Here is a 27412-nt window from a genome sequence, read left to right as displayed (position 1 = left end):
TCTTAAAACTACTCCTGAGAGATGGCCTTGTTTCCAATGTCCTCCTGGCGATGTGGAAAAATTCGGTGCCTCGTTCTGCCACACGTTCTTACAATCTATCTATTTTCTACAGGGATCTCAGCCCCCCTTGCTTCGGGTTTAGGACCACGTAAGAAAAGGCTAAGCAAGCAAACTTAGACAGTTTCACAACACACTTTCACCAATTCAAAGGCTCCATGGAGGGAACAAGAGGGAAAGAGAAAGAGAGAGAGTTGGGTCCAACCAGGATGGCCAGGAGAAAAGAGAGAAAGAAGGCTCACCAACCAACCAACCGTCCATCTATCCAACCATCCAACCGACGTCCTCCAGTCCAAAGACGGTTGAGTGGTTGTTTTCCTTCTTGTCGGCGACGAGCGAAGAAAGACCAGTGGGGCCATAAGTCGCCCGAAGAAAGGACGGCGAACGTTAGCAGCTCAGCCTTGTGTTCCTGTCTGCCACTCCCTCCGCAGTTCCACATCGGGTGAGTGCCATGAGTTTTATGGAGCAAAAGAATGAAGCATGGAGGAGGGTCCGGGAGGTCCTTTGCCCTCTTCGGTGGTCTTTCGTGAGTCTGTTTTCGTGGGTGGGTGAAGTCCGACGCGGGTTAGAATGAACAGATTTAGCGTCACGTAAGGGCTGCTCTTGAACACACTTCACATAAGAAGAGCCTCAATGCTAGTTTGTGTTCCCAAGAGTCAGGAATGACCTGTTCCAGCCAACCGAACTTGAATTGTGTCATTGGTCAGGTTCAGAGCCGGGGTCTCGTCATCCGTTGATGACAGTGGTATGTGTTGTGTGTTGTGCTTGCCTTGTGAATGGAGCCGTCCCATTGGAAAGGAAAATGTCGGTCCATTGATCCAAAAGCCAATATGAGGTAGGCCTCCTTCAGTTGTTCAACTCAATTTAATTTGTCGAAATGCAGTGTTTGCGGTTGGAAGAGGTGTTTGCCGATGAGGAACAAAAGTGCATTTGGGTCTGATTATCTTCCACAAATCCATTACGGAGAGGTTGTCCGATGGATCCCACAAAAACATTTCCTGACATCTGAAAAGTTGGAACCAACTGGGAACACACCTCGAGCCTTGTTTGCTGTTTGGAACTCGAGAACCAACCAACCAACCAACCACCAGTTCCAGCACAACCTTGGCCACACAATTTTGCTCCTGTTCCTGGAATGTTCAATACCCTGTCAAATAGATAGCACAACGAGAAATAAGTAGAAGAAAAAACGAACCAGTCAACCAATCGACAACGTGGGATTTGTTTATGAGTCCAATTCCAAGACCACTCTGACACACCGAGTACTACCTCCTAAAGCAAGCTAGTAGTAACAATACTAGCATGATGCCGAAGCCATTGATTTTAGATAACACATTAGCGACATGTGATGATGGCAAATTCTCCATCTCAAGGACAAAAACGGCCTTCAGTGTCCAATGTTTTGCTGGGTTTCTCATCGTAAGCAGAGGACCAAATTTGTAATATCTTTGGAAAATGAATAGATTAAAGACAAGAAACGTCGTATAATATCGAATACTAGAACAAGAGATGGCGCAATTTTGCTAGTGCCCTCTTCATTTTCGTTCGAGGCTGGGCATTGGCAAAGTTTGAAATTGGATCCCAACAAATTTCCAGCCTTATCCTCCCATTTCTGTCACTCCTTCTCAAGACCTCTGAACTACTGGGTCCATGAGGAACTGTCAAAAATTTCAAGTCACAGCACCGAAAGCTGAAACTTCCAGGCTGAATGTTGCACTCTCAGAAGGGATTCTACTACATAGTGGAATCCAAAAAAGCGTTTCTTCTTCGAGCAAAAACAAGATATACTTGCTTAAGTAAAAAACACTATCCTCTTATTAGGTTTTAATAAGTCATGAATTTGCCGTGGGAAATGTTCCTCGAAGATCATTCCAAAAAAGGCTTTCAGCTTTTGATCTTGATGAATTCCAAAATAAGGTTGTGACTCTTTATATTATATGACTACGTTCAAACGCAGTTGGGTGCTCTAAACCGATTGAAACACGGCCCAAATCTAATTGATTTACTGGTAGTCTATTTGAAATTCGTACTCTCTTAACTCCAAAGGAATTAGAAATTGGGATTAAATTTGGAGAAATTTGGAATTATGCAACATACGCTAGCTTTATGACGATAACACGAACCTTTAACGGGATTGATAGTTGAAACATTGAATGTCGCTAAAGGATTGCCTAGCTGGACCTAAATGTGAACATACTTTGATGATTCACTCTATTCCATCAATAGTAGTCATGTTTTGATCGGTATTTTCAAACTAAAAGACATCTCAAATGTCAGGGGTTGTAACAACAACGACATGTTTCTAATGTAACAAAAGGGCATAAAATCCCATAAGCATCACTCAAACTTGGCAGGAGAAAAGAGTTAAAAACATGGATGCGTGACTTGGAAAATTATCTGTCCGTGTTTTGAGGAGTTTCGGTGGTCCACCCTCATTTTTATAATTCACGAGTGCATTTTAAAGCGATGGTCCCTACAGCACAGTACTCTAAGGAAAAGGTATGTCTGGGCGATCACTTAACGCCTCCTTTCTTCAGCAGCACAATAATATCCTAAGGCCTCAAGTCGTTTTCTGACGAGATCAATTTGGCTTGATTGGCAGATGAATATCAGACCGGCTCTCAATTGGCTCGACGAAGCTTAAAAGTGAGAAAGAACGAGAGACCATCAAATATTCAGGCTCTCAGATGCTGAGTTCATTTGTTGTGCGTATCTAATACTACGTACGTATGTAGCCAGTAGGTAGTCAGATCCGATCTAGCCAGGCACTCTCATCCCAAACTAAGCTCATCACCTGAGCAATCTATCAACTTGAACAGGAAAGTTGGTTCACTACATCAGTCAGCAAGGAGAAAGGCCAATTCATAGATGATAAGTACAAAACGAGAGAGGGAGAGAGACGTAAAGGCCATTGGACAAACTCAGCCTCGGCCAGGATCGCACAATTCATGCTACAACATATGGATATCATTGTAAAGGTCGGCAATATCCATGGCTAAAATTAGTTATTCCATAACAAGTGAGCACGATTCCTAGTAAGATATGGATTGAACTCTCATGGCAGAAGCGAGAAAACAAAACAAATATAGCTCCAAAAACGTACAACTCTAAATCAATGTTCTCAACACTCGGTGTGTAATTACTCCATAACCACTCGTGAGAACTTATCCAGTTATAAAAAAGGGTCTGTGCGGGTCAAGTGTGGTGTTGAGCACAAGGGTTTTCAATTCTATTTGAACCATCGGACCAGGCCTTGGGAGACAACTGGATTGTAGAATGCCTCCCATGACCTGGAAATGACTGGCAACCTCTCAACTTTGACCTTTAGGGCTGCCTAATTGTTGTCGTTGGTTTGGTCCGCGGTTGAATTGGACCTCAGCCCTCATGACAGGCTGCCGGAGGTGATTACAAACTGCTGAATTGAGGTCCAAAAGTGCTGACAAAGAAGACCTGAGAACCATAAGAGAGATCATCTGTATAGATTGTTCCAGCCAGTGGTTGGAGAGCTTCAGAAGAATCGCAATTCTTTGCCGCCAACTCAGACGGGTTGGGTGATGGCAAATTTGGACCAATTAGTCGGATCACTTGTTTGTAGTTCGGTGTACTCCTTTTTGACTAGTCCGAGCGCTTCCCTTGAGATGATCATCGTTCCATGAGAGATCTGGTAGACAAGGAACGAACAGAAACTTGGGCGGAGAAGACAACCCGCTCCCTCATTACAAGTTGGAAATGAGGATGGAACTTTCTGGGGAGCAAGTATTGGACTCGGCAGCATTTACACCCATTGACCATCCTGCATAAGGACAAGTCCTTTAAGAGGCTTCGTAATCAAGATCTGATATAGTGTATGTATTCCATACATACATATATCTGGAGCCCTCGATCCTTAGGATCTGAACAATCTCAATGAGCACTTGCCATAAAAGAGGGCCTCAAGGTCAATTCGACCTTCTTTTACCTTCCGGGCATTGGGACGAGTACAGGAGGTTGTAAAGTGTGACTGAAGCACTTACACATTCGCTTTTAGCCTCATTCGATGTGATCTTATCACGAGAAGGGATCGAACAATGGCCTTTGACCTTCAGCCTCCCCAGGTTCCAAGCGGAGACTGTCAAATATTGTTTAAAAAAAGAATCTGGCAATGACCATCATCGTGGATGTTGAGTGACATTCAGCAACATGTTGTCCCGGGTTCTTGACCACAGTGGCATAAATGTTTCCTTCACTCGTCCCATTTCTTGTCTGAGGACCCTTCCGCTCATCACGATGGCCATTCTGACCAAAAGGCGGAGAAAGTTTGTCCATCATCACTTTCACGAGTTCCTTAAGTTCCCATTCATCAATAGCCAAAACTTGGGACGGCCACCTCTTTGGTCCTACGTCCTCGTCTTTCTCTCCCTCTCTCTCTCTTTCTCTCTCTCTGTCTTCCCCTATCGCCGACCACGGGAGAAGAGGAGGGAGAGACTAGAAGAAGAAGGAGAGGGATCACGGTGGAACATGGGACCACACACATACTGTATACATAAGTACGAACGTAGCATACCCGAGAAGCGAAGGAATGCTAGTCAAGACTGATGAGGTGAAAGTTTGTAACCTTCACTGAGTCGCTCTTCCTTCGATAGTAAAGGCAGAGAGGGCTCCAATGTAGAACGTACGGACTGACTGAGAATGCATGGATGGAGCCCAGAGGAAGGAGTGACGAGGACTTGGGACCCACGAAAATAAATTTGTTCGTGGCCCAAAATCAAGAGAAATGAGCAGCCCCCCCCCTCCCTCCCCTCTCTCGATCCCCTCCACACACCCGTTGATTGGATTCCACCGTTTGAGCTTCATAATTCGACCATCGACCATCTTCGGTGGGGAATCTTTGTGAATGCTTATGTGCCACTTTGAATCCTAGACAAGCCTTTTCTCGCTGACTCACTCACTCACTCGTATTTGGGTGTGCCAATTTATTTTCCATCAATTCCGTTCCACCTGGGCTGTTTCTTGCTCTCTGAGTTGTGGCCCTCACGCACATTCCAATTTTCGGAAACACATTTGGAACACAACGACGTATCCATGAAACAACCATGGAAAAGCAGCAAGAGCAGTGTCAGCGGCAGCCACGGACAGCCCAGTGAGAGAGAAAGAGTGAGGGAAGAAAAACCGATCCAAACCTAATGTACTCGCACAATGGCTCTTTCGAGTAACAAAGGGGAGTTTTCTTGAGGTGAAGAGCTTATGACTATTCCTCTTAAGTTTATATGCCTTCAGTGAGAGAGTGGCACAAGGTTCGCTTCCTGTTCATGAAACGCACGTTTTAGTGAGAGGCTGAGAAAGAAGCAGAAGGAGGAGGAGGCAAAGGAATGGAAGGGGAAGTGCAAGCAAGCTCTTAAGGGAGCATGGGTCGGAAATTCAGGCATATCGAACTAGTATGAGCCGAACGAGGCGAGAGCAGGTAATGGCCTTAAAGAACGGCCTTTAAGTCTGATCACGTAAGCTCGTATAGAAACAAGTTGCTTTTCTTGCCAATTCCAGGGTCCCTCCATTTCGGCCCGAAACAAGGCAGGAACAGGAAGGAGAGAAAAAGAGTGAGGGAAATGCCTCAAGATCACCCATTTATTGGCGGCAAATAACATGCCACGGTAAGAAGACCGACCAAACAGCAAAACGGCCATCAGAATGCGAAATCACCATGAAGTAAAAAAGAATAAGCAAACCCAGGCTCGACCCAATCAATGATGCCTTCTAAGAACCCGAAAAGGCAATCCAGGAATGTACGAACCCTCACATGAGACTGGCTTTGAACTTCAATCAATTTATCTGACTTGGGAAATACAATTTAGAGAGTTTCTTTATTTGATTTCCTGCCCGACTGTCTCGAGAGACAGTGGATTCCAAGCCCAGGTTAAACAATGTTCTCCCAAGCTCATCCATCCCAAGTTCTCAACTCACTAAGGAATTCTCTTGCCAAACCACCAGAACAAGGCCGGCTAGAATTTGGGCACGACGGAAAAGAATGTGGAGGAGCCATTGGAATTGTGGTTCGTTCCACTCTTCAATAGATAGTGAGGATAATGGTCTGATTAGGGGTAAGGAAATTGAACGAGATATTGCAGATGGCACGTACGTATTTGAGTTGGTTGACGAATAATGGTTATAATAAGGAGCCCTCGTGGCCGTGGGAAAATTACGGGGCTATATTATAATGATCGGAAATATGCGCTTGGCCAACGAAAGGAAGAACTCAATTTTACTAGTCTAGACGACAACAGCCCTAATCAATATCCCCTCCAAGCGCATGGCTCTGTCACAGCTTCATATTTTTACAAGTTCATTTTGTGACTTAGTAATCGAATCAATATCTAAATTTAGAAGGATAATCGATTTATGAAGCGAGTAGTAAGTGCCTTTCTATCAAGGGGACGAAGTGGTATCATGGCTAAATACTAAATGTTGTGCACTCGATGCTAGCCAGCTAGCTTCCTCGAATAGGAAGATCCAAATGGAACAAAGTTTGTAGGTACATCAGACAAAGAAATTAGGTGGAAGAACATTACAAATTCGATTCGAACTTGGACTCCTTAAACTTGGCTCGTCCGTTCAGTTGGCTTTAGATAGTGATTGCTAGATGTTGGTGTTGTCGTAGTAACCTCTGCAAGTTCCCCAAAACCGTCGCCATTGGCGCCACAAGTACTGAAGGTCCCCATGCTCCAATCCTGGATGGTTTAGGAAAAAGCTTATCGGATTAAGGATGTTTGCGAGTCCGTTCCTTCAACCTCAAGAACAAGGCCCATGGTCGTGGCCGACAACCCGCCCGCCTCTGAGCTTGCTTGGACTTACCATTCTAGTAGTGTGGGATGGGCTTAACCACAAACCAAGACTAAAACCACAATGAGTCTAAGGCCATCACCAACCTTCTATCCCTCCTTCTCTCTCTCTCTTTCTGCCACTGCATCCACAGAGGAGACACAAACTTAGTGCCAATGAAAACGACGAGCACAATCATGAGAAAGAGAGCCACAAACTTTGGTACTCATTTCAAGGTGTGGGACTTGCGACGGTTCCACAAATGAGGCCACAGACGACCTCAGCCGTTGAGGCTGGCAGGAGCTCCCACTCAAAACCTAGTACTGTAGTGCTGTAGAGGGCAGGAACGAAAAAAAGAGGAGAAATGCGTGGCCTTTTGTTGCACTCTAAATCTGGCACAACGGTGGCTACGACAAATACAACGAGCTCTCTGAAGATGTACGTAGTGGGCTTTAGGTTGGCTTTATTCTTCGTGCTCATGACCCAGAAAATGCCACCTGCCGACTCTCTCAACCCTCTCATTTCAAGTGTAACTCTCGCCTCCATACCCTACATTACATCCAACCCATTCCAATCAAACAGACAGGATAATAAGGTCGGAGTGCCCAGCTCACCGCTCCCACTCCCACATGTTGAATTGATACCCACTTGAGCCATCTCAATGGTTGGATTATCGACAAATGCTGTATTTAATTTGGAAGCCATCCAGATTGTCAAGACACCCATTAATGATTGTGAATGAGGTCAGGTCAATTTGTTTATGGGGACATTGGGAACAACGGGCGTCAAGTTTAATCAGAAAATTCATTACAACACCACCCGCTGACTCGATCAATAAGCGCAACCAAATCCCCTTGGCCAGATTCATATTTACACTCCGACATCAAATCCGAAGGGAGAACATGCAGTCGGACCATAAACGCATACCACAAACCACAAATTGTCACCTTCCTAAATGGACTGTTCCCCTATGAGGTAACGTCGAAGAAAGTCGGTACACCCATCGGGCAAGATTTGATATGTCCTATGGTACAGTAATGCGATCCGATTTGTTCCACGTGAGACGAGAACACGAGACTATGAAGATGATGCACTTTTTGGGGGGGAAAAGGAAAGGGATTTATTCCGAGTTGAGGACCACCCACGATTGGACCTTGGTAGGAACGAGAAGAATAAGAAATAAATCTGACCACCTTTATTGAAGGAGAGAGAGCGTTCCCACCATTTGGAATGCGGGTAACGTACCTCCTTGGTCGTCGTGTCCATGAAAGTCAGAATTGAGTAAGATAGAGCCAATCTGGTAAGTCTGAGCTTGAGGGATTTGATATGCAAATATCGGGGATGGGAGTGAGAAAAGATGACAGTTGTGTGAGTGGGCGTTAGCTGCATGGTCAAGTGGAGATTTCTGTCTTGATTGGAACATGGGCACCATCCTCCAATGCAATTGGCTTTATAGGGGAGGCTTTAGTGACGGATCATGATGAATGGTAATGAGTTCTAGCGGGCCGAGCCTTGAGTCCGAGTAATATTTGGCCATTCCACCTGCCAATTTATTGCACTAGCTCAAATCAAATGACTCAAGGGCGCCTTGGCAACGCTGAGGGCGATTTCCTGTCTCTCCTGACTCATTTTCGAACATCTCTCTTGAGAGGCTTGTGTGTGTGTGCGTGTGTGCGTGTGTGCGTGTCTCTTCTCACAACGAAAATCGGGGCTGGACTTTTGGAACCATGTGTCAAGAATACCAACGAAGAAGGCCTTTGGTGGTCCACTCGTCGCTTCCATTCGAAGCCAAAGAGATCGAGGAAGGTTGGTTGGCAAAACTTCGGTCCGTAAAACCATGGGATCAAATTGTCTTCCAACTACTCCATCTCCGACGAGAAAGGGCACAATGAAGCGAAAGAAGCAAGGAGAAGAGACAGAGGAGACCTTTAGGAGAGAACTTGAAGAGGAGAGAGACCATCCTGGTGGAGAAAAACAAGGCACATCCTCAATATCCGTGTTCCAAAATCGAGTCCAAACAATCACGTCAAACTGGATTTAGCACTTTGTGCCTTCATTTTCTCCTCGGGGAGGCTGGAAAAACGATCTCCCTTGGGTATCAATAACCCTGAACTTTGTCAGCTCTAAAGTGGGATCACCGAGTTTTGACTTCGATATTGGTGAAGTGGCCTCGATGTTGAACATATATTGAGATATCATTGGAGATGGCACGTTGTCCTTCCAACAACCAGCCTTCAAGGTTGTTTCTGTGAGGTCAGAAAGAAATAGGGGCCTACCCATCATTCACCCTTGAGCATTCAGAGTCCCCCATTGTTTGTCAATGCTCAAAAAATGCGTGCGTAATCATCTGGCAAGATAAAGGAATAAACGTAAAAACACATTTACGTCAGCAATCACAATTTTGTCAACCTGGCCCCAAGTCCACGAATGCATTTCCATGGCGGGTTGGGCCTGGGTAGAAAATGCCACCGTTGGAAGATGCCAATTTGTGTTTGGGCCTCTTCTTCATTCTTCAGCACTATCATCATCACAAACCACCAAAACACCCGTTTCCGGGTCCCCTCGTTTGGTCCCTTTCCTTGGTTCTTCACATGAAATGCACAGCCAAAGAACACGTTCTTCACTACAGGCTGGCAGCACTGGGTTCACTTGATCCACAAAAGTCCCCTAGTGCCTATTCTGGCAGATCTAAAAGCTGCATTTGTTCCGCTCTTGGAACAACTCGGGTAACTCGGGTGTTGGATTGGATCCCAACACTGCCGACAGCTCCTTCTTTCTCCTTTTCTTTCTTTCTCTCTCCCCCTCCTTCCTTCCCTCGCACTTATGTCCTCAGATCGGTCCTCCTTTTTGACTTGTTAACCAATAATTACCATTGCAGCTTTCGGCTTGCATGTGTAGTTTAAGAGTAAATGCAATGGAAACCAACAAACCAACCTTGCACCACTCATATTTTGCTCTACCTCTTTTGCAGATGATGAAAAACCTTGTTTTGCGCCAACCTTGTGGATGACGGTGGTCAAGACTAACAGCTCTGACATGTTTTGAAGTTTCTCGGCACAACCAAGTGAACAGAGCAATTTATTCATTACGTTCATAACGAGAACTGTCATCGGAATGAGAGGGCTGAGGATTAAACAGTCTCATCGTCGCTCCACCGCGCCCAAAGTCACATTTAGAATCTCGGAAATCGGGCCCTTATAGATCATTTTTATCATTTACCGACAGCCCTGGAGGGGCAATTTTCCGTCACGCTGGATTCTCAGGAGCACCTCGTTATTCCATCAGACACCGAGTCCTCGTTCAATGAGGACGATGATGACCCGCCCACAGAGATTATCGGGGGCGGGGACCACAGTGAGCGGACCACCACTTGTTGTGGGACAGGTACCACTTACATGGGCATGGGGGCCTACGAGTTGGTCGACCTCCAGCAATTAGGTAAGAGGGTGACCATTATTACAAGGCTGAGCAATAAGCAAAGTATTAGAAAACTTTGATAAGAGTGAAAAGTGAAAGTGAGACTCGTTTCAAGAGCTCGTGCATTTTGAGCAATTGAATGTGAGAAAGACGCTGAGGCAGCACGCCATTTTCTCGTTTCGTGAGTAAATACAATCGAGTGGAGGGTATTCTAAATGGAGCAGTGCTTATGGCCCCTTTTAGTCCGGGGACAGAACTTTGCGGACTTTTGTTCCTAACGACGCAAACTCATATGCATTTAGAAAACCAATCCATCTTGAAAATTTACAGTTTTGTTGGAGTCGAATTTAATTCTTGAACAAAATTGGCGCTTTGTCAGGCTAGGCATGTTATTTGCAAAGGACCACAGGGTGCCAATTAATCAATCATCTAAATACATTCTTAATCACTAGATGACTAGTAGTCCAACAAACAACATTCTGAATCAAACACAGAATGGGAGTGAACTTGAAACGGATGCTATCAACCCCAAAGTTCGATCAGCTTTCCAATTTTGGCTAAGCCCGCCTCGACCACAACCCGAGGGTGGGCATCGATTTTCTAACCTACGGTTCTCCAATTGTTCTCTTTCAGTAGCTCCGACACAAAGTCCCGCCACACCCGACCTTTTGTATCACCATGCGGCAACGCTCCTCAACCGGCAGGCCATTCACGAGTCCGAACCGTTACGAGGAGGTGGCCATCACCCCTCCTTGGCCCCGGGATCCACCTCCATCGATCCCGCCCTGCTGGACCCATCACTCCAGCATCCACCTCGCCACAATCATCCCAATGGGGGCGTGGCCGCCCCCACGCCTTGTGGGTGTCTCTGCTGTGATCGAATCTTGCCGAATTCCATGATGACGAAACTGAACAAACTCAACGTGCGATCCGGCCTTTATAAAGTGGTCGGGGAGTTCGGCCTTCGAGAGAACTTGTATTATGGCTCGATATTCGTGTGTATGACTCTCATAGTGATTGTGTGCTTTCTTGTCATAAATAACCGGACTGGAGACGCCCTAGGTACATCCGCCGCTCTCTTTGATTTAGGTAAAGTCGGTCCCCTCTTTGCCTGTGCTCTCTGGAGAATTTGCAAGTTGTAGTGCAAAAAAAAAAGAAAAAGTAAACAACAAAGGACACAATTTATAGGCGCTCGCTTGAAAACTTTCCCCTGCCATTCTCATGAACGTTGTTGGGTCTTCTCTCTTGCTTCGGTTCCAGATCAACAATGTGAACTCCTCATTGATCCGGTTCACGGAGAGGTCCACCAAACGGGACGATATCTCGGGGATCGGGCCATCTACACGTGTTCGTCGGGATGGGAAATCATCGGTCCGGAGGAGCGTGTCTGCCAATCCAATGGCAAATGGTCAAACTCAGAGCCCTATTGCAAAAAGCGAGGTAGGCAAGAACCTAATGCCACCCACCCACCTTTCCTTGGATGTGTTGAAAGGGACAGGGAAGGGGGGATTATTGTGTCGCTTCAGCGCTTTATCTGCTGATCAACCGATCCATCCACCCCAAAGTTTCCAACTCGATGGTTGAAGTAGTTCTCGAACTGCCCTCGGGGTCTTGGCCAAAGTGCATTTCATGACTGGAGGGACCCACACAATCCAAGTGCAACCCACTCACCCTCCGTCCATCAGTGGCAGTTCTCCTCGATGAGTGAGTGGTCAAATGGGTCTGTGAGAGTCCTTTCACAGCCAAACTCCCCACTTGCCAGATTCGTCGTGTCTCCTCTATAATCTCAGTGTTGTAGGTGTGCCCTATTTTCAAACTGCTTGAGCCCCACCTGATCTTGTTTAGTCAATACCTAGGGAGCACTGCGACTGAACGCGGACCTTTGTGTGGCTTCAGGACCAGGAAAGGGACTTTTATGGCGGTCTTTTGGTCTGGCTTGGCGGTTCTTGGCCCTGGTCTTTGAATTCCTGCGAACATTCTTGGTGTGTGGGTGTGGGTGTATATACATAAGTGTAACCACAAGAAAGGCTTGTGACGAGAGGATAGCGATGTTTTATGATGATGTTGGCATTAGAATGATCCTGACAAAAGTTTATCGGTGTAAACTGACGAGGACAAGTTAAGTGTCCGTCCAGTTGTGTTTTTCGAGTAGCCTGCTTGTCCAAAGAGTCCCCAGGGTTATTTCTGCGGACACTTTTTAAAGTACTCTGACAACACGACAGCTTGATGTTCGCTTTTCAGCTCTACAATAAGTAGAGGAAACATGCCGGCCTTTCACTCCATTTCCAGCCATTACTATCTGATTACGTTCATATTCGTTTTTGTTTGGGTCGGATAGAACTTTAAATCAGGTTAGTTCTCATTTAGTTAGCCGTGATCTAGGCCATTGAAACCGATTGAATAAATAGTTCAGTCTTGGTTGACCACGTGGCATGAAACAGTAGTCAGTCAATTAGGTAAAGTACGTCCGTGTTCTCAATACTCGTTAAGGAAAGAACTACAGGGGTTCACGGGGTTCAACTGGCATTCTAACGGCAGCAGTTCATTGTATGTTCAAATCAATAATTGAAATACATAAATAGGTAACAATACAAGAGAAAACAAATTAAGAAACATTGGCCCAGAACCTCATTATTTCATCATTTTTAGTAGCTTTTGTTGAGATGTCGAAAGTGACACCCATGAAGAAAAGGAAGCGTTCCTCGTTGATTTCCTGGAACATGGTTTCTCGTTAAGTGAGGTAGATGTTCGAAGCATCGATGGTCAAGTAGGATAACACACGCTCACTTTGATTGTCAATTCGATCTCAGTGTGAAGGATGTTTGTGATCATTACTTGGCCATTTGGCGCATAAAAAAAAGGTGAAATGGAACAACCATTCACAACTATTAGTGTGTGAGTGATCCTAATCCATCGAGGACTCTTTCCATAGCAAAATCCTGGGAATCTGATTGACTCTCATCCATTCTTGCCCTTGTGCGTCTCTACACTGAATCAAAGAAAAAAGTGAATCAACGCGTCGGTTCACAGCCCAGGTCCTTGCCAACAATTGAGATCGACTTCTCGTTTCCTGTTGAGTGTCCGGACAAGGTCATTGTTGACATTTTTTGTGTGTGCCCTCCAATGGGAAACGAACCCAAAGAGGGGTGGATCAGAGGGAGATCCTCGATTTTCCCTCTTTCTCTCTCTCATTTCTTGCCATTGGATGGGACTTTTCACAAACAGAGCATGCGACAAAAAGGACGAACATCTCCAACAGACATTGGTGGAATTCGTCGTCAAGTTCAGTTTCGGTCTCGGAGACGGTGTTGATTTTTGTAGTTTTAAAAGCTTCCCCTCTCCTCTTTTATTCTGCCTTCGTCGATCTTCATTTCCCTAACTGGATGAAGATTGATGAGTACGGAGCCCCTTTTCGAATACGGAATGACTGTGTGAAATTCACTTTGTCAAGTAATCACATTAGTGGCCTCTTATTATCGTTTATAATTGAGCTCTACGTACCTTACCTCGTGGAGCTGCTCGTCCAGAGTGATCTTCACTAACGGCTTCCATCGCCTCCTGGTATTCTATTTCAAGGCTCCACAAACTAGGCCAGGAGGAGTAAGGAACGAGTTCCATTCATCCTTGAGCACTTCCACAAGAACCACGAAATAGGTCTTCTACTATGATACCATTCTCTCTGTCTCTGTCTGTCGGATAGAAAAACAGATATATGAAAGGGGAAGTCAAGGATGAGTGGAAGAAGCAAGTTCTCTCATCATGAATTCAAATTGTCTTTGGAACCACCCTAGTCTTTCCCTGTCTCCTCAATCTTATCCCTGAGCTGGTTTCAGCCTCGTATTCCTCCCACAAACGATATGTTTTGCAATCTCTTTGAATCAACCCCATGAATCTTTCAAATCTAGCACAGATGTCTCAGGGTGGCGAAAAACGAGGGGATCCCCCCTGTACCACTTGTCGACTTGGGGGAGCGAGATTCGACCCGGTTGACTAGGCCAAGAGGCATCATGTTCAACCTCAAACTGGAAGCCGCAAAGTATGCATTTGAAATTAGTGGCACAAACTGTGCTTGCCGATGGAGAGGGAGACGGGGTTGCTGGCGAAGGAAACAGGTCGGGCGAACTCCCAAGAGATCAAATTTCTAGTTCTTATTCGTGTTTCCACCCTTTTAAGAATCATCTTGGCAGCTTAAGAGAGCGAGAAGAGATGGAAGCCCAAAATGTTGGAGAACACTAACTGAATGCATGCTGCTAGTGTGGAGGCTTTTTTTCTAGATGGAGCAGAAAAGCCAGTTTTCCCTTCATCCTCGATCATGAGAAGAGGGAGACTCTCACGATAACCAAGTGTGAGTGGCTGGAAATTGGGAAAAACGCATTTCAGTCTTTGAAGGCAAACAGTCGAGTTTGCATATCTAGATGGCATTGGCAAATCAGCAGAGGGAAACGATGAGGGTTCCACGAGCTAGTTTTGCACCATTTCGAGAGTCTTAAAGGCAGATAAACAACTGAAAGCGCCCTACACTATCAGAGAACCATTGTTTTTAGAATGGACAAGTTATATGCTCCATTCATTTGATTTGATTTCAATTTCAACTTAAACCCTAACTTGTACAGTATTTCTAAGGCAAAACCAGCTGGAAAGAAACTTTAGCAAACTCCGATTTTGGTCACGCTTTCGCTTTGCATATCTAGATGGCATTGGCAAATCAGCAGAGGGAAACGATGAGGGTTCCACGAGCTAGTTTTGCACCATTTCGAGAGTCTTAAAGGCAGGTAAACAACTGAAAGCGCCCTACACTATCAGAGAACCATTGTTTTTAGAATGGACAAGTTATATGCTCTATTTATTTGATTTGATTTCAATTTTCACTTAAACCCTAACTTGTACAGTATTTCTAAGGCAAAACCAGCTGGAAAGAAACTTTAGCAAACTCCGATTTTGGTCACGCTTTCGCTTTCCAAGGCGAGGGTGAGAAGCTCAATAATCGGAAAGTAACTTATCATGGGATTGATCACCAATAGTATTAGTTTGCCCCACATTCCAAGCGGGAGAAAATTTCTTCCTTCTCACTTTCTTGTTAACTGTATGTACAGAATATGTATTTCAGTACAAATAGATCTCTTGATCCGAGCGTCATTGACCGAAGGCGAAGTTGAACAAAGTTATTGATGTAGAAACGATGATTCTAAAGCTCATGGCTATTCTGGATGTCATGAAAAGAAATCGGCCTTCTTTCATGGCGGAGTGTTTCTTTTCGTCCGTTTCGTTTTCCCCAGCCCTTTCAAGCATGCCTCTTCGTTCCCCTCCCTTACTCTGCGTTGCTCTTCTCTTTCTTTTTATCCAAATTTAAATTTCCGGTTTTTTGTGGCCTAGGGCATTCAAAGCCCGCCTCTTGATCGTGAAGACATTATGGACAGCAGCCCACTCACAAGCTCTCACAAGCACAAGCCAAGACTGCTGGCTTCTGGGCTCGTATGTACTTCATACTCTAGTGGAACAAGACATGAAAATTTCACCGAACTCTTTTGCATTTATGACTAAATTACCGACAACGACGCTCTTCGTTCCTTGGTTCGTCCATTCGTTCGTTCGTTCCTTCGTTTACTCGCTTACTCACTCTTAGTCGCCGAATTTGGAGGCCTAAAGTTTTCCCTTACAAATTCTAATTTTTTGTCGTGGTACTTTTCAATTTATCCTTGAACTCTCGGCTTTATGTATCATGGTTTCATTCAGTGTTTCACTCTATCTGGAACATTTGGCGAAATTCAAACGAAAACAAACAAAATTGAGGTTGGAAACTGTCAAGGTCCAAAGTCAGAAGTCACTCCCCAAATCTTCTGATTGATAAAAAACCTTGAAAAGAAGATGGAACGCAATAGTGCGAATGAGAACCGATGGAAGCGAGCAACTTTCAGATGAGACTCAAAGAAGAAGAAGAAGAAGCAGAAGAAGGGGAGGGAGGTTCTCCGGGAAAAAAATAGAGGGCTAGACATCAGATGGAGATGGATGAGATCACCCAAATCCTAAGACATGAGAACCAATGACACTACGAGCCGATTTCTCGAGGTCCAATTTAGATTTTTGAGCTTGATTTTGCTCACAATGTCGTGTCGAGGGAACAGGACGACACGGGACAGGACCTTTTTCTACTCTTTCATATACGTACAGTACGTACTGAACGGCTAAGGGTTCCCATTATTGTCCATAACTTTTTTGGCAATGACAGGCAATGAGGCTGAAATTGAGCGAGGCAATTCCAGCCACTCAAATCCCAAGGCTCACATGTCATGTCATAGCGAGATCTTCTCAAGGAAGGGGGAAAATGGAACGACGGAAATTCCAGGGTCGCCAAACGTTGGGACGTTGACTCCTTCTAGTTAGGCTCCAAACACTCATGGGCCTATTTTCTGGTCCTCTCTTTTGTCAAGGTCCACCGCATTGTTAGAGTTGGTCCAATTTACAGTTATACAAGTTAAGAGTGTTCCTCCTCTACTCGGTTCCATTAGTGTCAGAATTGGAACCCTCGTGGAAAAGAAGAGAAAAGTCATGAGAGTGTGATAAGGGGCAAATTGTGATGAGTTTGAGAGCACTTTCCATGTCCAAGTTGGGACTTGGGGATTGGGATTGTTGGTCGGGTGTTGAGTAAAGTGGGTCCAGCCGGCGTTCCATTTTTCTGGCCCTGTCTGGAACCAAAAAAAAAGTAGGACCACAAGAAAGGTGAGAGGGGAAGAAAAGTTTTCCCTTTCCATTCCTGATTTCAGGAGCATTTTTTCCTCGTTTTCATGGCACGCCATGCGACAGGAGTGTGAGATTGGCTTGATCTCATCTCTCATACCCGTGGCTTAAATGATTGCCATACGTACCTTCAGTATATTGCCCCTCTTTTCAGTGTACTGTCTGGATCCACCCGTGGTTCAGCACGCTACCCACAATGGTGCGCCAGATACGAACCATTTTCCATTGGAGACGGTGCTCAAGTATTCGTGCTATCCAGGATACCTCACGGTGGGTTTTGCCCATGCCAAATGTTTCCTCTACAACGACACTGCCCAATGGTTTGGTCCCGACGTGACTTGCAAAGGTGAGTTGAGCCTTTAGGGCTTTTTTTTCAAAACCATCGATCAAGGCTTAAGGGTTGGCATGTCGCTCAAAATTAACATGGAGCCCTGACTGGCTCATCTACCAATTCGTTGGCTTTGTTGACAGAAATCATGTGCCTCATTGCCAAAGTTTGTACACAGGAGCCTTGTTTAGGTTGCACAGCGGCCTTTGTCGAAGCCCGGGATCTTTATCGTAGATTTGCTCGTGATAATTCGCACTTAACCCTTGTTTGCTTGCTACCCAGTATTGTTGGGATCAGGCCTTCAAGGTTGTTTTCAGCGGGCCAGCAAAAAAGGCTCAGTGTTACGAAATTATGATGGGGACAGACTGACAGAGTAGAGAGAGAGAGAGAGAAAGTAACCTTCAAGTTGGATGTCCAACATCCTTCAAAAGGCACTATCAGGTTGCATTAGTACAAACGAACCCCTCTGTGCCAATGAAGTCGAGCTCGAAAGAAAGAACTCTCACACCCAGTTTGGTTCACGCGAAGGTAATTAATTATGGAATTGCTCATGCACACACCATAACTGAGGATACGGCCAACTCGCAGTCTTTTAATGTGGGTGCTCCAGAGGAAATACTAATCAGAGGCCTTTGAATGCCGGGGTTTGTCAGTCAAGGTCATCGGTGACGGTTCTTTTTATTTATCATTGAGGTTGGCAAAAAAAGGGTGGTGCAATGCAGAAGCTTTAGCCGTCTTGGAATAACAAGAATCGAAGACGACTGGTTGGCTGGGTTGAGCTCTTTCTTTCTGTCGGTAAATATATTATTTGATTCACTTCAAAGGCTCGGGTGTTAAATATTCAGCATGTGATATCGGGTTTTGGTTGTTTTTGCGAGCTATATTCTCTTAAAGTGAGGGTTCCTAGGCGACCAAGGGAAAGGGAGCACGTACTCGTATGTAGCGCGCGGTAAACGCCAGGGTTCCAAAAGGTAAAAGGTTTCTGGAGGAGAACACAAATAGTGTTGACTTAAAGTCATGGGTTCCCTCCATCATCTTGGCCATTTTAGGGGCCCCAAACCGACCCAACCACGGGGAGTGCCTTTGATTAAATGGAACCTTAAACCAACAAGGTCATCAGAGGTTATCATCAACTCGAGACCTCGTTCCCAGATATACGAACACTGAACGTATGGTTCATGGCACGGTATAATACGCAGAGGCAGTACGAGAGAGAGAGACGAAGAAAGAAAGAAAGATAAGATACCACGGTCGCACTCAAAACATTCTCAGCTCAAGTCCCACCAAAGTAGGCAAACCTTGGCACATTTCAAGAAACACTCAGAGCAGAAATTGACAGAATTAGATATCAACGTACACCTGGTCAGTAAATACTCTTCACCACGTTGAGCAGAGGGTACTTTGAAGCCTTTTAGTCGCGTTATTCCTGTTAATCGAGAACATTATTGATGTGGCTTGTTGGATATTGAAAGGAAATAAACGAATCAATATCATGAACAAAAAGAGCCACCGAGGCGTCATCAATCTCAATTAATGTACATTTGTAGCACGCTAATTTCCCCAATTGAGATCATTCAGTGTCAAGTTCACGCCCCGAACCGCGACAACTATTTGTCGAAGCCATTATTAGGCATTGATTAGACTCAAAAGCTATTCGCTATTCGTATTGGGTTGCAATTGATTTGCATGGCATAATGTGGAACACATTGCTTTTCTCATGCTCTCCCTGGCTCTACATACGAACGTACGTACATGTAGATCCCGGTCTTGGTCTCAAGAACACACCAATTTTGGTTCCATCACGTAGTGGGATGAGCCACAAACATGATAAAAGATGAAGAACGGAACCAAAGCCGTTGCCAACCCACAAGGGGGCCTCGAACCACTAACACTAATACACCAGAACAACTCATATTTCTTTTGCCTCTGCCTCCCACGAATGTTCCGGCCGCAACAAAGAGAAACCAGCCTCAAAAACCGGCCAGCCACACTCGAGCAAAAATGCCATATCTAACTACTGTAGTACAATAGAACCCAGGGACGTTTCCACCATTTTCTAGGTGCCGCTGGGGGTCTCATGAAATTGAGCATGATTTTTGGTGATTAACCTTGGATCCACGCCCGAGTAGGTTGGCGTGGTGAGCTTCTTTCCATCCAGGCCAGCAGGCAGACTTTGGGAATCTACCCGGGGAAAAAGGGGACAAGTAGGAATGGAAAGAAATATGGATACCCATCGGGGATATGACACCCACCCGACGGAGTGAGTCTTATTCATGGCATTTAGAGAATGTCTGCTTATTTCGTTCCAGCCATCCGATGCAGCGAGCCCGAGGAAATCCTGAATGGAGATGTGGATCGAAAGTGTCAGACCTTCGGATGTCGGATCTCTTATGGATGTCGGGCCGGATACGAATTGGTGGGCAGACAGCATCGTTATTGTCAGGCAGACGGCTCATGGAGCCCCCGAATCCTACCAGAATGTGTTCGTAAGTGCCCTTTTTCCACTTGATTATGGTTCCAATTTCCATTCCGAGATGTCGAAGAAGGAAACGAGTACTTCCTTCCGTTATTGGTTCATTGGGTTCATTGTGCGGTGGATCCGTTCTTTTTTTTTTGTTTTAGCAATCCAGTGCGAGATCCCTCACAATCCAGAGAATGGCCGAGCCGTGTATGCGTCAGTGTCTTACAACTCACTCATATCGTACGAGTGCAACTACGGCTACACGCTCATCGGGGACAGCGTCCGAAGGTGCGAGCGTGACAAGCAATGGACAGGAACTCAGCCATCATGCAAAGGTACTTTTCAATCACGCATTGGGGAGATGGGGAACAACAGCGGGCAAACAAGGCAGGCCTTAGCCAGATGAGGTTATGAGGGTGGGCTTTTCCATTAGCTGAAAGGTCAAATCAGAAGTCATGTTGTCCACCACACACTACTTTCCTCGTTCTCTAGACATTTTTGCCGACTCGGCGATCCTCTGAGGACCAAAGGCCATCTTGGTATTGTGTGAGGGCAAGAATGCCCTCCATTCGCTCACCTCTTGGTATTGCTGGCCAGCTAGGGGACGGCCTTGTGGCCTTGTGCGTGCTTAGAGAAATTAGGATTCATGTCACATGAGGGTTTTGGGCAGGTTGGCCTTGTTTTCGGCTTTTTTTAACTCTTTGTCAAAGAAAGATAGAGGGAAAAAGTTTTTCGCAATTGTGCCGGCCAGACAAGCCCCGGTGAAGAAGTGGATTATCAACTCAAAGGAGAGTTTACAAAGAGAGAAAATGGGTATTGAACTTTGTTCAAGCTGAAATCTTCATTTATGTGCCACTGACGTGTCTTCCAATTGGGTTCCCAAAGCTTCGCTCAGGTCAGGGAAAGATTGGGCACGCCATCACAAGATCGAGAACAGAAAGTTCACGTTACGAGTACCTTTGGCGACGCTTCCCTCCTCTCATGGTTGGTTGGTTGGTTGGTTGGTTTGTTGGTCGGGTGACGCCCATGAAAGTCAGGAGACTAACAAGACAGAGTTCAAGCTTATCACAGTTGTTCTATGGCATATTTTCTCCCTCTTAAAGTTGACGTTTCATTTGGACCTTAAGCATCTCGAAAACAATTCAACTCGACCTTTAGAAGGACTTGGAAAAGGTTTTGGAACAACAGAAAGCAGCATATATGTACGCACATAAACCAACGGCCATGCAAGTCTTTAAAAGTGGAAATTGTGAAATCAAAATGCATGGCTGCGTTAGTGATCAGGTAGTATAAGGATCCATCGGATATGAACCAATGAGTTTTCGGGATTGTGTGTTGAAACTCTGTATCCTTTGCGTACGTCGAGTGCCAGTATAAACGGCACTTTGGTCTGCCATTGAAAATTCACTGAAAAGGCTCGAAATGATAAGGCCAGAAGCAAGTGTTATGTTAAAGACACTGCAGTTGTCCTCATTTGATGCTGGACCGATGAAGCGTACGGTTTTTGAGGTAGCTGATTTACGCTGGTGATGGTGGTGGTGGTGGTAGTGTGGTGTCGGTAGCAGTAGTAATGTAGTGGCGTGGCGGTGTGGTGGTGGTGGTGGTGGTATCATTCGTAGTCAATAGGCACTCGTTTCACGAGAGTCATAAAAGTGGAAGGAGAAAATTGGAGCCATGCCTTGGAACACTGGATCATGTTGGCTCAATGAGGACGTGCTCGAGCTTGATTCCAATCGAATGGGTTTCAAAACTAGGACAAACGAAAGAGGGTCGTCATCGGGAGGGCTACTAAGCTATATGTACGTTCCATGACTGCCAAGTTCACATGGAAAACTCTCAAGTTAGTTTCCTTGGCGCATGCAGCTGAGAACGCGAAAAGAGGCACTTCAAAACTTGTTTGGGGCTGAATGTGACCCTCTTTTGAACTCGCTTCCAGACTTGGTCGACACGTTAATTTAGGCCCCTAGCCAGAGTCTTATTGCTCCCGTAAACTAACATGTAACCCTCTTTCACCCATCAGAGATCAATTGTGGCTCTCCTGGGATCCTACCCAACGGGTGGTTGGAAGGGACACGGACCACCCTCCATGCCGTGTACATTTTCCCGGTGTCAGGAGGGCATGACCTTTGAGGGACCTTCCTACCGAACCATTTGCCAAGCGGATGGACGGTGGAGTCATCCGTTGCCAAGATGTTATGGTGAGTGCTCAGACGGATTAATGATCGACAGCAAGTACCACTCCTATTGCAAACCGTGCGAAATGTCTTCAAAGTATATGTGCTACCCGACCTTTTGGAGAAAAAAAAATTCAATCACCTTCAATCTTTGAGAGGGTTGTACTACGAGTATATACATAGAATCCACGCTTTTTTGGCATTAGAGAAGGGCAAATTTCCCATGAGGTATCCAGGTGAAAGCTCCCGCTGAATTTACTAGCCCCTGAAGAGCTTAAGAACGATAAAGAGTTGTTTGCCAATCATTCCCATGAGAAAGGCGAGGCTTGACCCAGATTCCATTTTTTTGGATTTCGCGGATATTGTTCTCACTTGCCGCCAGCACGCAGCTACCAATATTGGAGGGAAAAAACAGACGACCATTTTCCATGTCAAATGACAACCTCTGAATACAGCCACATCACCGTCTCTCCTCATTCATTCCCGGATTCGTGGGTTGCGGACTGATTCCAAGATGTCGTTTGATCTTTTTTAGCTCCCTGCGTTGTTCCGCACATTTCCCACGGTTTCGTCTCGGATCGAGCATCCGGTTCGAGTGTTCCACACAGCCAGACCATCGAGGTCCAGTGTCTGTCTCAGTTCCAGAAGACGATGAACACCACATCGATCTGTAAAAATGGAACATGGTCTTCGGTCCCCAAATGTGTGCCAGGTAACAAAAATGATAGCATAAATAAAGTAATTAGCCCGAAACTCTGGGGCAGATCTTTCCAATTGAGTGAACGCGCTGATGAAACGTCTCGCAGCATATTGTGCGGATGAACGAGAGAATTCATGACTCACATCCACTCTTCCCTGTTCCAAGGTCAATTCTCATAGGAAGCAAAGCTCTCATTCCCTGTTTCTCGCTCACCATCCATTCTAAAGACAAGCTCTCAATTTTTTGTGCCCCCCAAGAGAGGAAGAAGAATGGAGGGAGGAGATTCATTTCGATTTTCATCTCTGTATGAGAATGAAAAGATCTTCTTCGTTAAGCTTCAAAGGCATTCAAGATGAAACAAATGATCCTCGGAGAACACGGCAGACGCAAGACGGATTGCAAAGTGCAAATTGCCATTCGGTAATTGGTTGCTTGCCTCTGTCAGATATTTCAATCCCAACCATTATCATCCAGTCATGATAGAGAGATAAGACCTCGGTCGGAGAAGAATGCGCTCTTTGGTGTCGGGAGTAATAATGGAAGGAGGAAGTGGTTTTTTTTTTACCATCGTCTCATTTGACTGATAGTACCTGTCAGAAACCTCAATGAGTTGCTCGTCTCAATTTTCCACAAAGGTCGGCAGGGTTCTCAGTCTTCGGAGGAAGCCTTCTAACACGTCAAGTTATACTATTAGGAAGCTTCTACCCAAAACTGGGTCGGAAAACCTATCACCCGAAGTCTTTAACAACTTGCCAAGCTATTTGGATCTTTTTCCACGAGAATTTCGGTCCATACCTTTGGTTTGTCTCCATAGGAGCGAGCGAGTTCCATGTGGGAACGTGTTTGTGTGTTGGTGTTCCAGCTCCCCCTTTAAGCCTTCATTGCAAATAATAAACACTCCTGAAGAAGAATGAACGCCTATGAACCAAGGGGGTTCTGCCGTCCGTTGAGTGTCAGGGAAAACTCAACACCGTTTTCTTGAACAGCCTTGACTGTTACCTACTGCAATGAGCAGTAGATCAGCACAACGCTCATGTAATAACCTCCCTAAGCCGTTTTGGGAGGGAGCCTCGAGGGCTTTGAAGCAAAATCTATGCCCTGTATACACTGGCATTCTGTTCTTGTTGTCCCTAATGAAGTTATTTTGTGCAAGTGTTCCCATAGGAGATTGCATATCTCTTTAACTGGGCTCGGCTACAATGGAACAGGAGAGTGGCTCGACCTGTCCCTAGAGAGAACGGCAGGCCAAGGCATGGGATTCAAGGGAAAAATCAGGCACATTTATTGTGTTTGGCTTATCTTGAGATGTGATCCAGGATAGCAGAGGGCTCTCCGCAAAATAGCCAATGGCCACAATGCACCTGGAACAAGTATGCATGGCTATAGACTCAACCCTACGGCTCAAGTATGATGCCTTTCAAAACTGAACTCGAGGAAGTACGTACATGCCTATATAGAGTAGGTATCGTATATAATACGCATTTCGTTGGGATCTTCCCTTCAAATTTCAAATAGACGAAGCTTGAAAGTCTTGCTAACGTCACGAGTCCTGAAATACCGTTTCCGCCCCCACTGCTTGTTCCAACAGAGTTCCAAGTAACTCGGAAATGCTCTGGCTTGTTCCATGTTCTGCCATATCCCATTAAAGAAAATAACTAAGATGGTTCACGATTTAGAATTCTTGAAACGCGATCTTCAACGGTTACTGGAATTGCTTCGTTGGATTTGGAAGCCCCTCGTGGACTAGCTGAACCTCTCTATGCCAGTTTTCAAAAGTACCCCCTCTCCCACCTCTTTTTCCGCATACCCCACCGAATGTGGAACAATGTGTTTGGAACAATGGGGTCCCATTTGAGGGTACTAATGAAATAGGGGGAACTTTTTCACTCCTCAAGCAAAATCAAGCCGATCATGTTTGGGTTGTTGACCTACCTGCCTGTCTGTGCAACTCTGAATTTAGTTTGCAGTGGAGAAGAACAACTTATGTAGGACGTTCCAATCCCAAGGCATGCCTGAACCTAGCGTTCCAAACGGATCAAGAGCATGAGCACATTCCATGATCACACAGGGCATTGCGTCCTCGAGGCTATTATTTGGCATTTAAGGCGATGTTTTAGATTGAGGTTGCATTTGTGCCTCCACAATTAGCATGGTAATCCTAGGGAACCGGCATTCTCATTACCGGGTATGGGAGCATGACAGGTCGTTCCCATTCGAGGCGACGTAATCACTCTAATGGAAATACCAACGTCTCCGCCTTTGTCCCGGCCTCTCTGGAACTGGCCTTCAATCCGTGTTTGAGGGTCTACAAGTAGTACATGTCACTTTCTTTAACGCTCATTAGGGGAATACTAACACCCACATTCTCACCCATCGCTCTAATGCATCGAGACTCCACCGCATCATGAATTGGTTGGGGTCATGAAACCCTTCTTTTCGTCTTTTAAAGCCAAATGCACTGAACTCCCTGAGGCTCCCCAAAATGGGATGGTGGTGGCGCCGAGGTTGGACCACGGCATGGTGGGAAAATTCGAGTGTCGGGATGGTTACATGCTCAAGGGCCACAACACCACTCAATGTTTCTTTGGGAATTGGACGGGAATGACACCATGGTGCAAAGAAGGTACGGTTCCGTGTTCAAAACCCAGGCAGACGTTTTTCTACTTCGTTGGGCGCTAACATGAATTTCCATTATTCAGTGTTCTGTCCGTTCCCGGGATTTGTCGAGAACGGTAAGGTGCTTCTCGTAGGGGCCATGGGGCTATACGAATATCGGCCTTATGTCAGAAAGATTCGAAACAACCGACAAATCATGTATCAATGCAACCGAGGACATATCCTGATTGGAGGACCCACGGGGGCCACATGCATTGATGGTCAGTGGAGTCCCGCCGAACTACCGAGGTATGAGCATTAATCTTTCACGTCTTCCATCTGTCTTGCAACTCGCTGTTCTGGTTCCCTTTAAAACACATTCAAGGATTAAGACTCAGCAAGGCGTAATCTAAGGGGACTCTAAAAAGAGGGTTTAAATGGAAGGTTAAAAGTGCTTTTGATGTCATATTATGATTCCAAATCAAGCGCTAAGGATGGCTGCCAATCCTTGTTGTATTATTCGTCTAGGAGTTGGGGGAGGGAGGTCTTCTTTTTCTTTATTACATATCAGAACCACAAAAATATGTTTGTTTTTTTTCCTTTAAGGCATCTCAAAGGACAAATATATACACAACAATCCAAATAGCGTTAAAGTGTATTCGCTTGATCGATCAAAAATGAAAGTGCAAAAGCCTTTCCCATTAATATACCCCTTCTTGCCTTAAATAATGGATCTGACCTGAAGTATTTTGCTATCCATAATGCTAAGTGATGTGCTCTTTAGGTACGTACATAATACAAGAGCCGGTTGTTTGGGTGGACGTCAGTGTTGGAACGAGCCGTGATCCATTATTATCATTGTGCCAGGCAAATATACAACCCTCTTGAGAACTAGAGGAAGTGAGAACAACGATCTACATTATTGCTCTTGTCTCGTTCCTTCCACTCCACTTACCACCTTCGTCATTCTTTGGCAGCCATCCATTCACCTACGAACAGTATAGTAGCCAGTTACCCACTCGCTATTCCTGGGGAAAAGAGGACTTGGGAGCAATTGCAATAATCTTTTGTTGTATCTTGTTCGTGTGTCGGGCAAATAGTTTTGATCAAGCCACCCCCGCACTCATAATTCGTCACGTCCACGTTTGCTCCGGAGCCGGGCAATAAATGTACCATCGACCAAGTAGTTCTCATTGGATGGCCAAGAGATCTTTTTAAGACTGAATGCAGGTATTAGTAGTTGGGTAGGCCAAGAAACACGCACGGAATAAAGGCCAGGAAACTCGAAGGGCAAGTCATTTATCAAGAGAAAGAGGGAGGAGGAGGAGGGAGGGAGGTGGAGGAGGAGGGCACCCTGCTAATGGGAATGGGAAGAGGCAATCGCCATATCGGCATTCATCAAATTGCCCTCAATTTTATGGGACCATGTTTCTTAGTGCTCTTTTCTCTCCGGGCTAACATGTCCAAATTGTTTATTTTCTTCCAGTTGTCAAGAAGAGGCGCATCCAAAAGCGCGATATGCCCGATCCCCGCCCACACATTACGGGCACGCCTTGTCGGACGAACCACCTCCTAACTACAACGAACCCGGAAATCAAAACAAGATCGTTCTGTTCGACTCCAATTGATTTTGTACTTCATATCATAGATGTCTTTTATGGTGCTATAATTGCTCATTTGCTAAATTGGCGATGGACGGCCACGAAACAGATTGCTTGGCAAGCGAAGAAAATCAGACGAAAGTGGAAATCTTGCCAATATTGGAAAACAGTTTCGTGCCTCTGCAATTTGACTTTGAACATGGAACGCCAGGTTCATAAAACGAATTTTGTTCGTGAAGTGTCCTTCCAACCATGAACTTCTGAAGGAGAAGCAGTGACACCGAACGAAACCCACAAGAACTTTTTAGTTGTGTTTGAGAGATTTTCAAGTTTAGGAATACAAATCATCATGTATATAAAATGGAAGAAACATCATATTGTAATCTGCAGCCTGTGTCGTCATCGTTTAAGAAGAACAAAATGGAATTCTGAAAATATAACATTACCCAGAATGAGTCAGTCCTACGATACGAAGTAATTGGTATAACATGATATCCGATATTTGCGCTTTTGCATGTTATTTTTTATAGACAAAATACAAGATGAACTCTT

The 27412-nt window shown here is 45.3% G+C and overlaps 1 protein-coding gene across 4 annotated transcripts; it reads left to right on the top strand.

The window, feature by feature from the left end:
- The first annotated feature begins 431 nt into the window (after positions 1 to 431).
- On the top strand, positions 432 to 27412 carry LOC131888251 (protein lev-9-like). 4 transcript variants are annotated; one of them, XM_059237058.1, is made up of 9 exons: positions 432 to 892; positions 9821 to 10287; positions 10900 to 11328; positions 11527 to 11706; positions 17156 to 17347; positions 19639 to 19815; positions 19952 to 20125; positions 21811 to 21988; positions 22500 to 22640. In XM_059237058.1, exons 2-8 carry the CDS (start codon positions 10245 to 10247, stop codon positions 21918 to 21920), a joined length of 1305 nt encoding a protein of 434 aa, XP_059093041.1. In that variant the 5' UTR covers positions 432 to 892; positions 9821 to 10244; the 3' UTR covers positions 21921 to 21988; positions 22500 to 22640. The 4 variants fall into 4 exon arrangements, with proteins under 4 accessions (XP_059093041.1, XP_059093038.1, XP_059093039.1 ...); XM_059237055.1 differs by having other exon boundaries at positions 435 to 892; positions 10900 to 11355; XM_059237056.1 differs by having other exon boundaries at positions 436 to 892; positions 10903 to 11355.

This window comes from Tigriopus californicus, chromosome 10 (assembly GCF_007210705.1).
Source record: "Tigriopus californicus strain San Diego chromosome 10, Tcal_SD_v2.1, whole genome shotgun sequence".
NCBI classification, from domain to species: domain Eukaryota; kingdom Metazoa; phylum Arthropoda; class Copepoda; order Harpacticoida; family Harpacticidae; genus Tigriopus; species Tigriopus californicus.
Note: the sequence above shows the minus strand (reverse complement) of the source record. Positions and strands in the feature narration are given on the sequence as shown.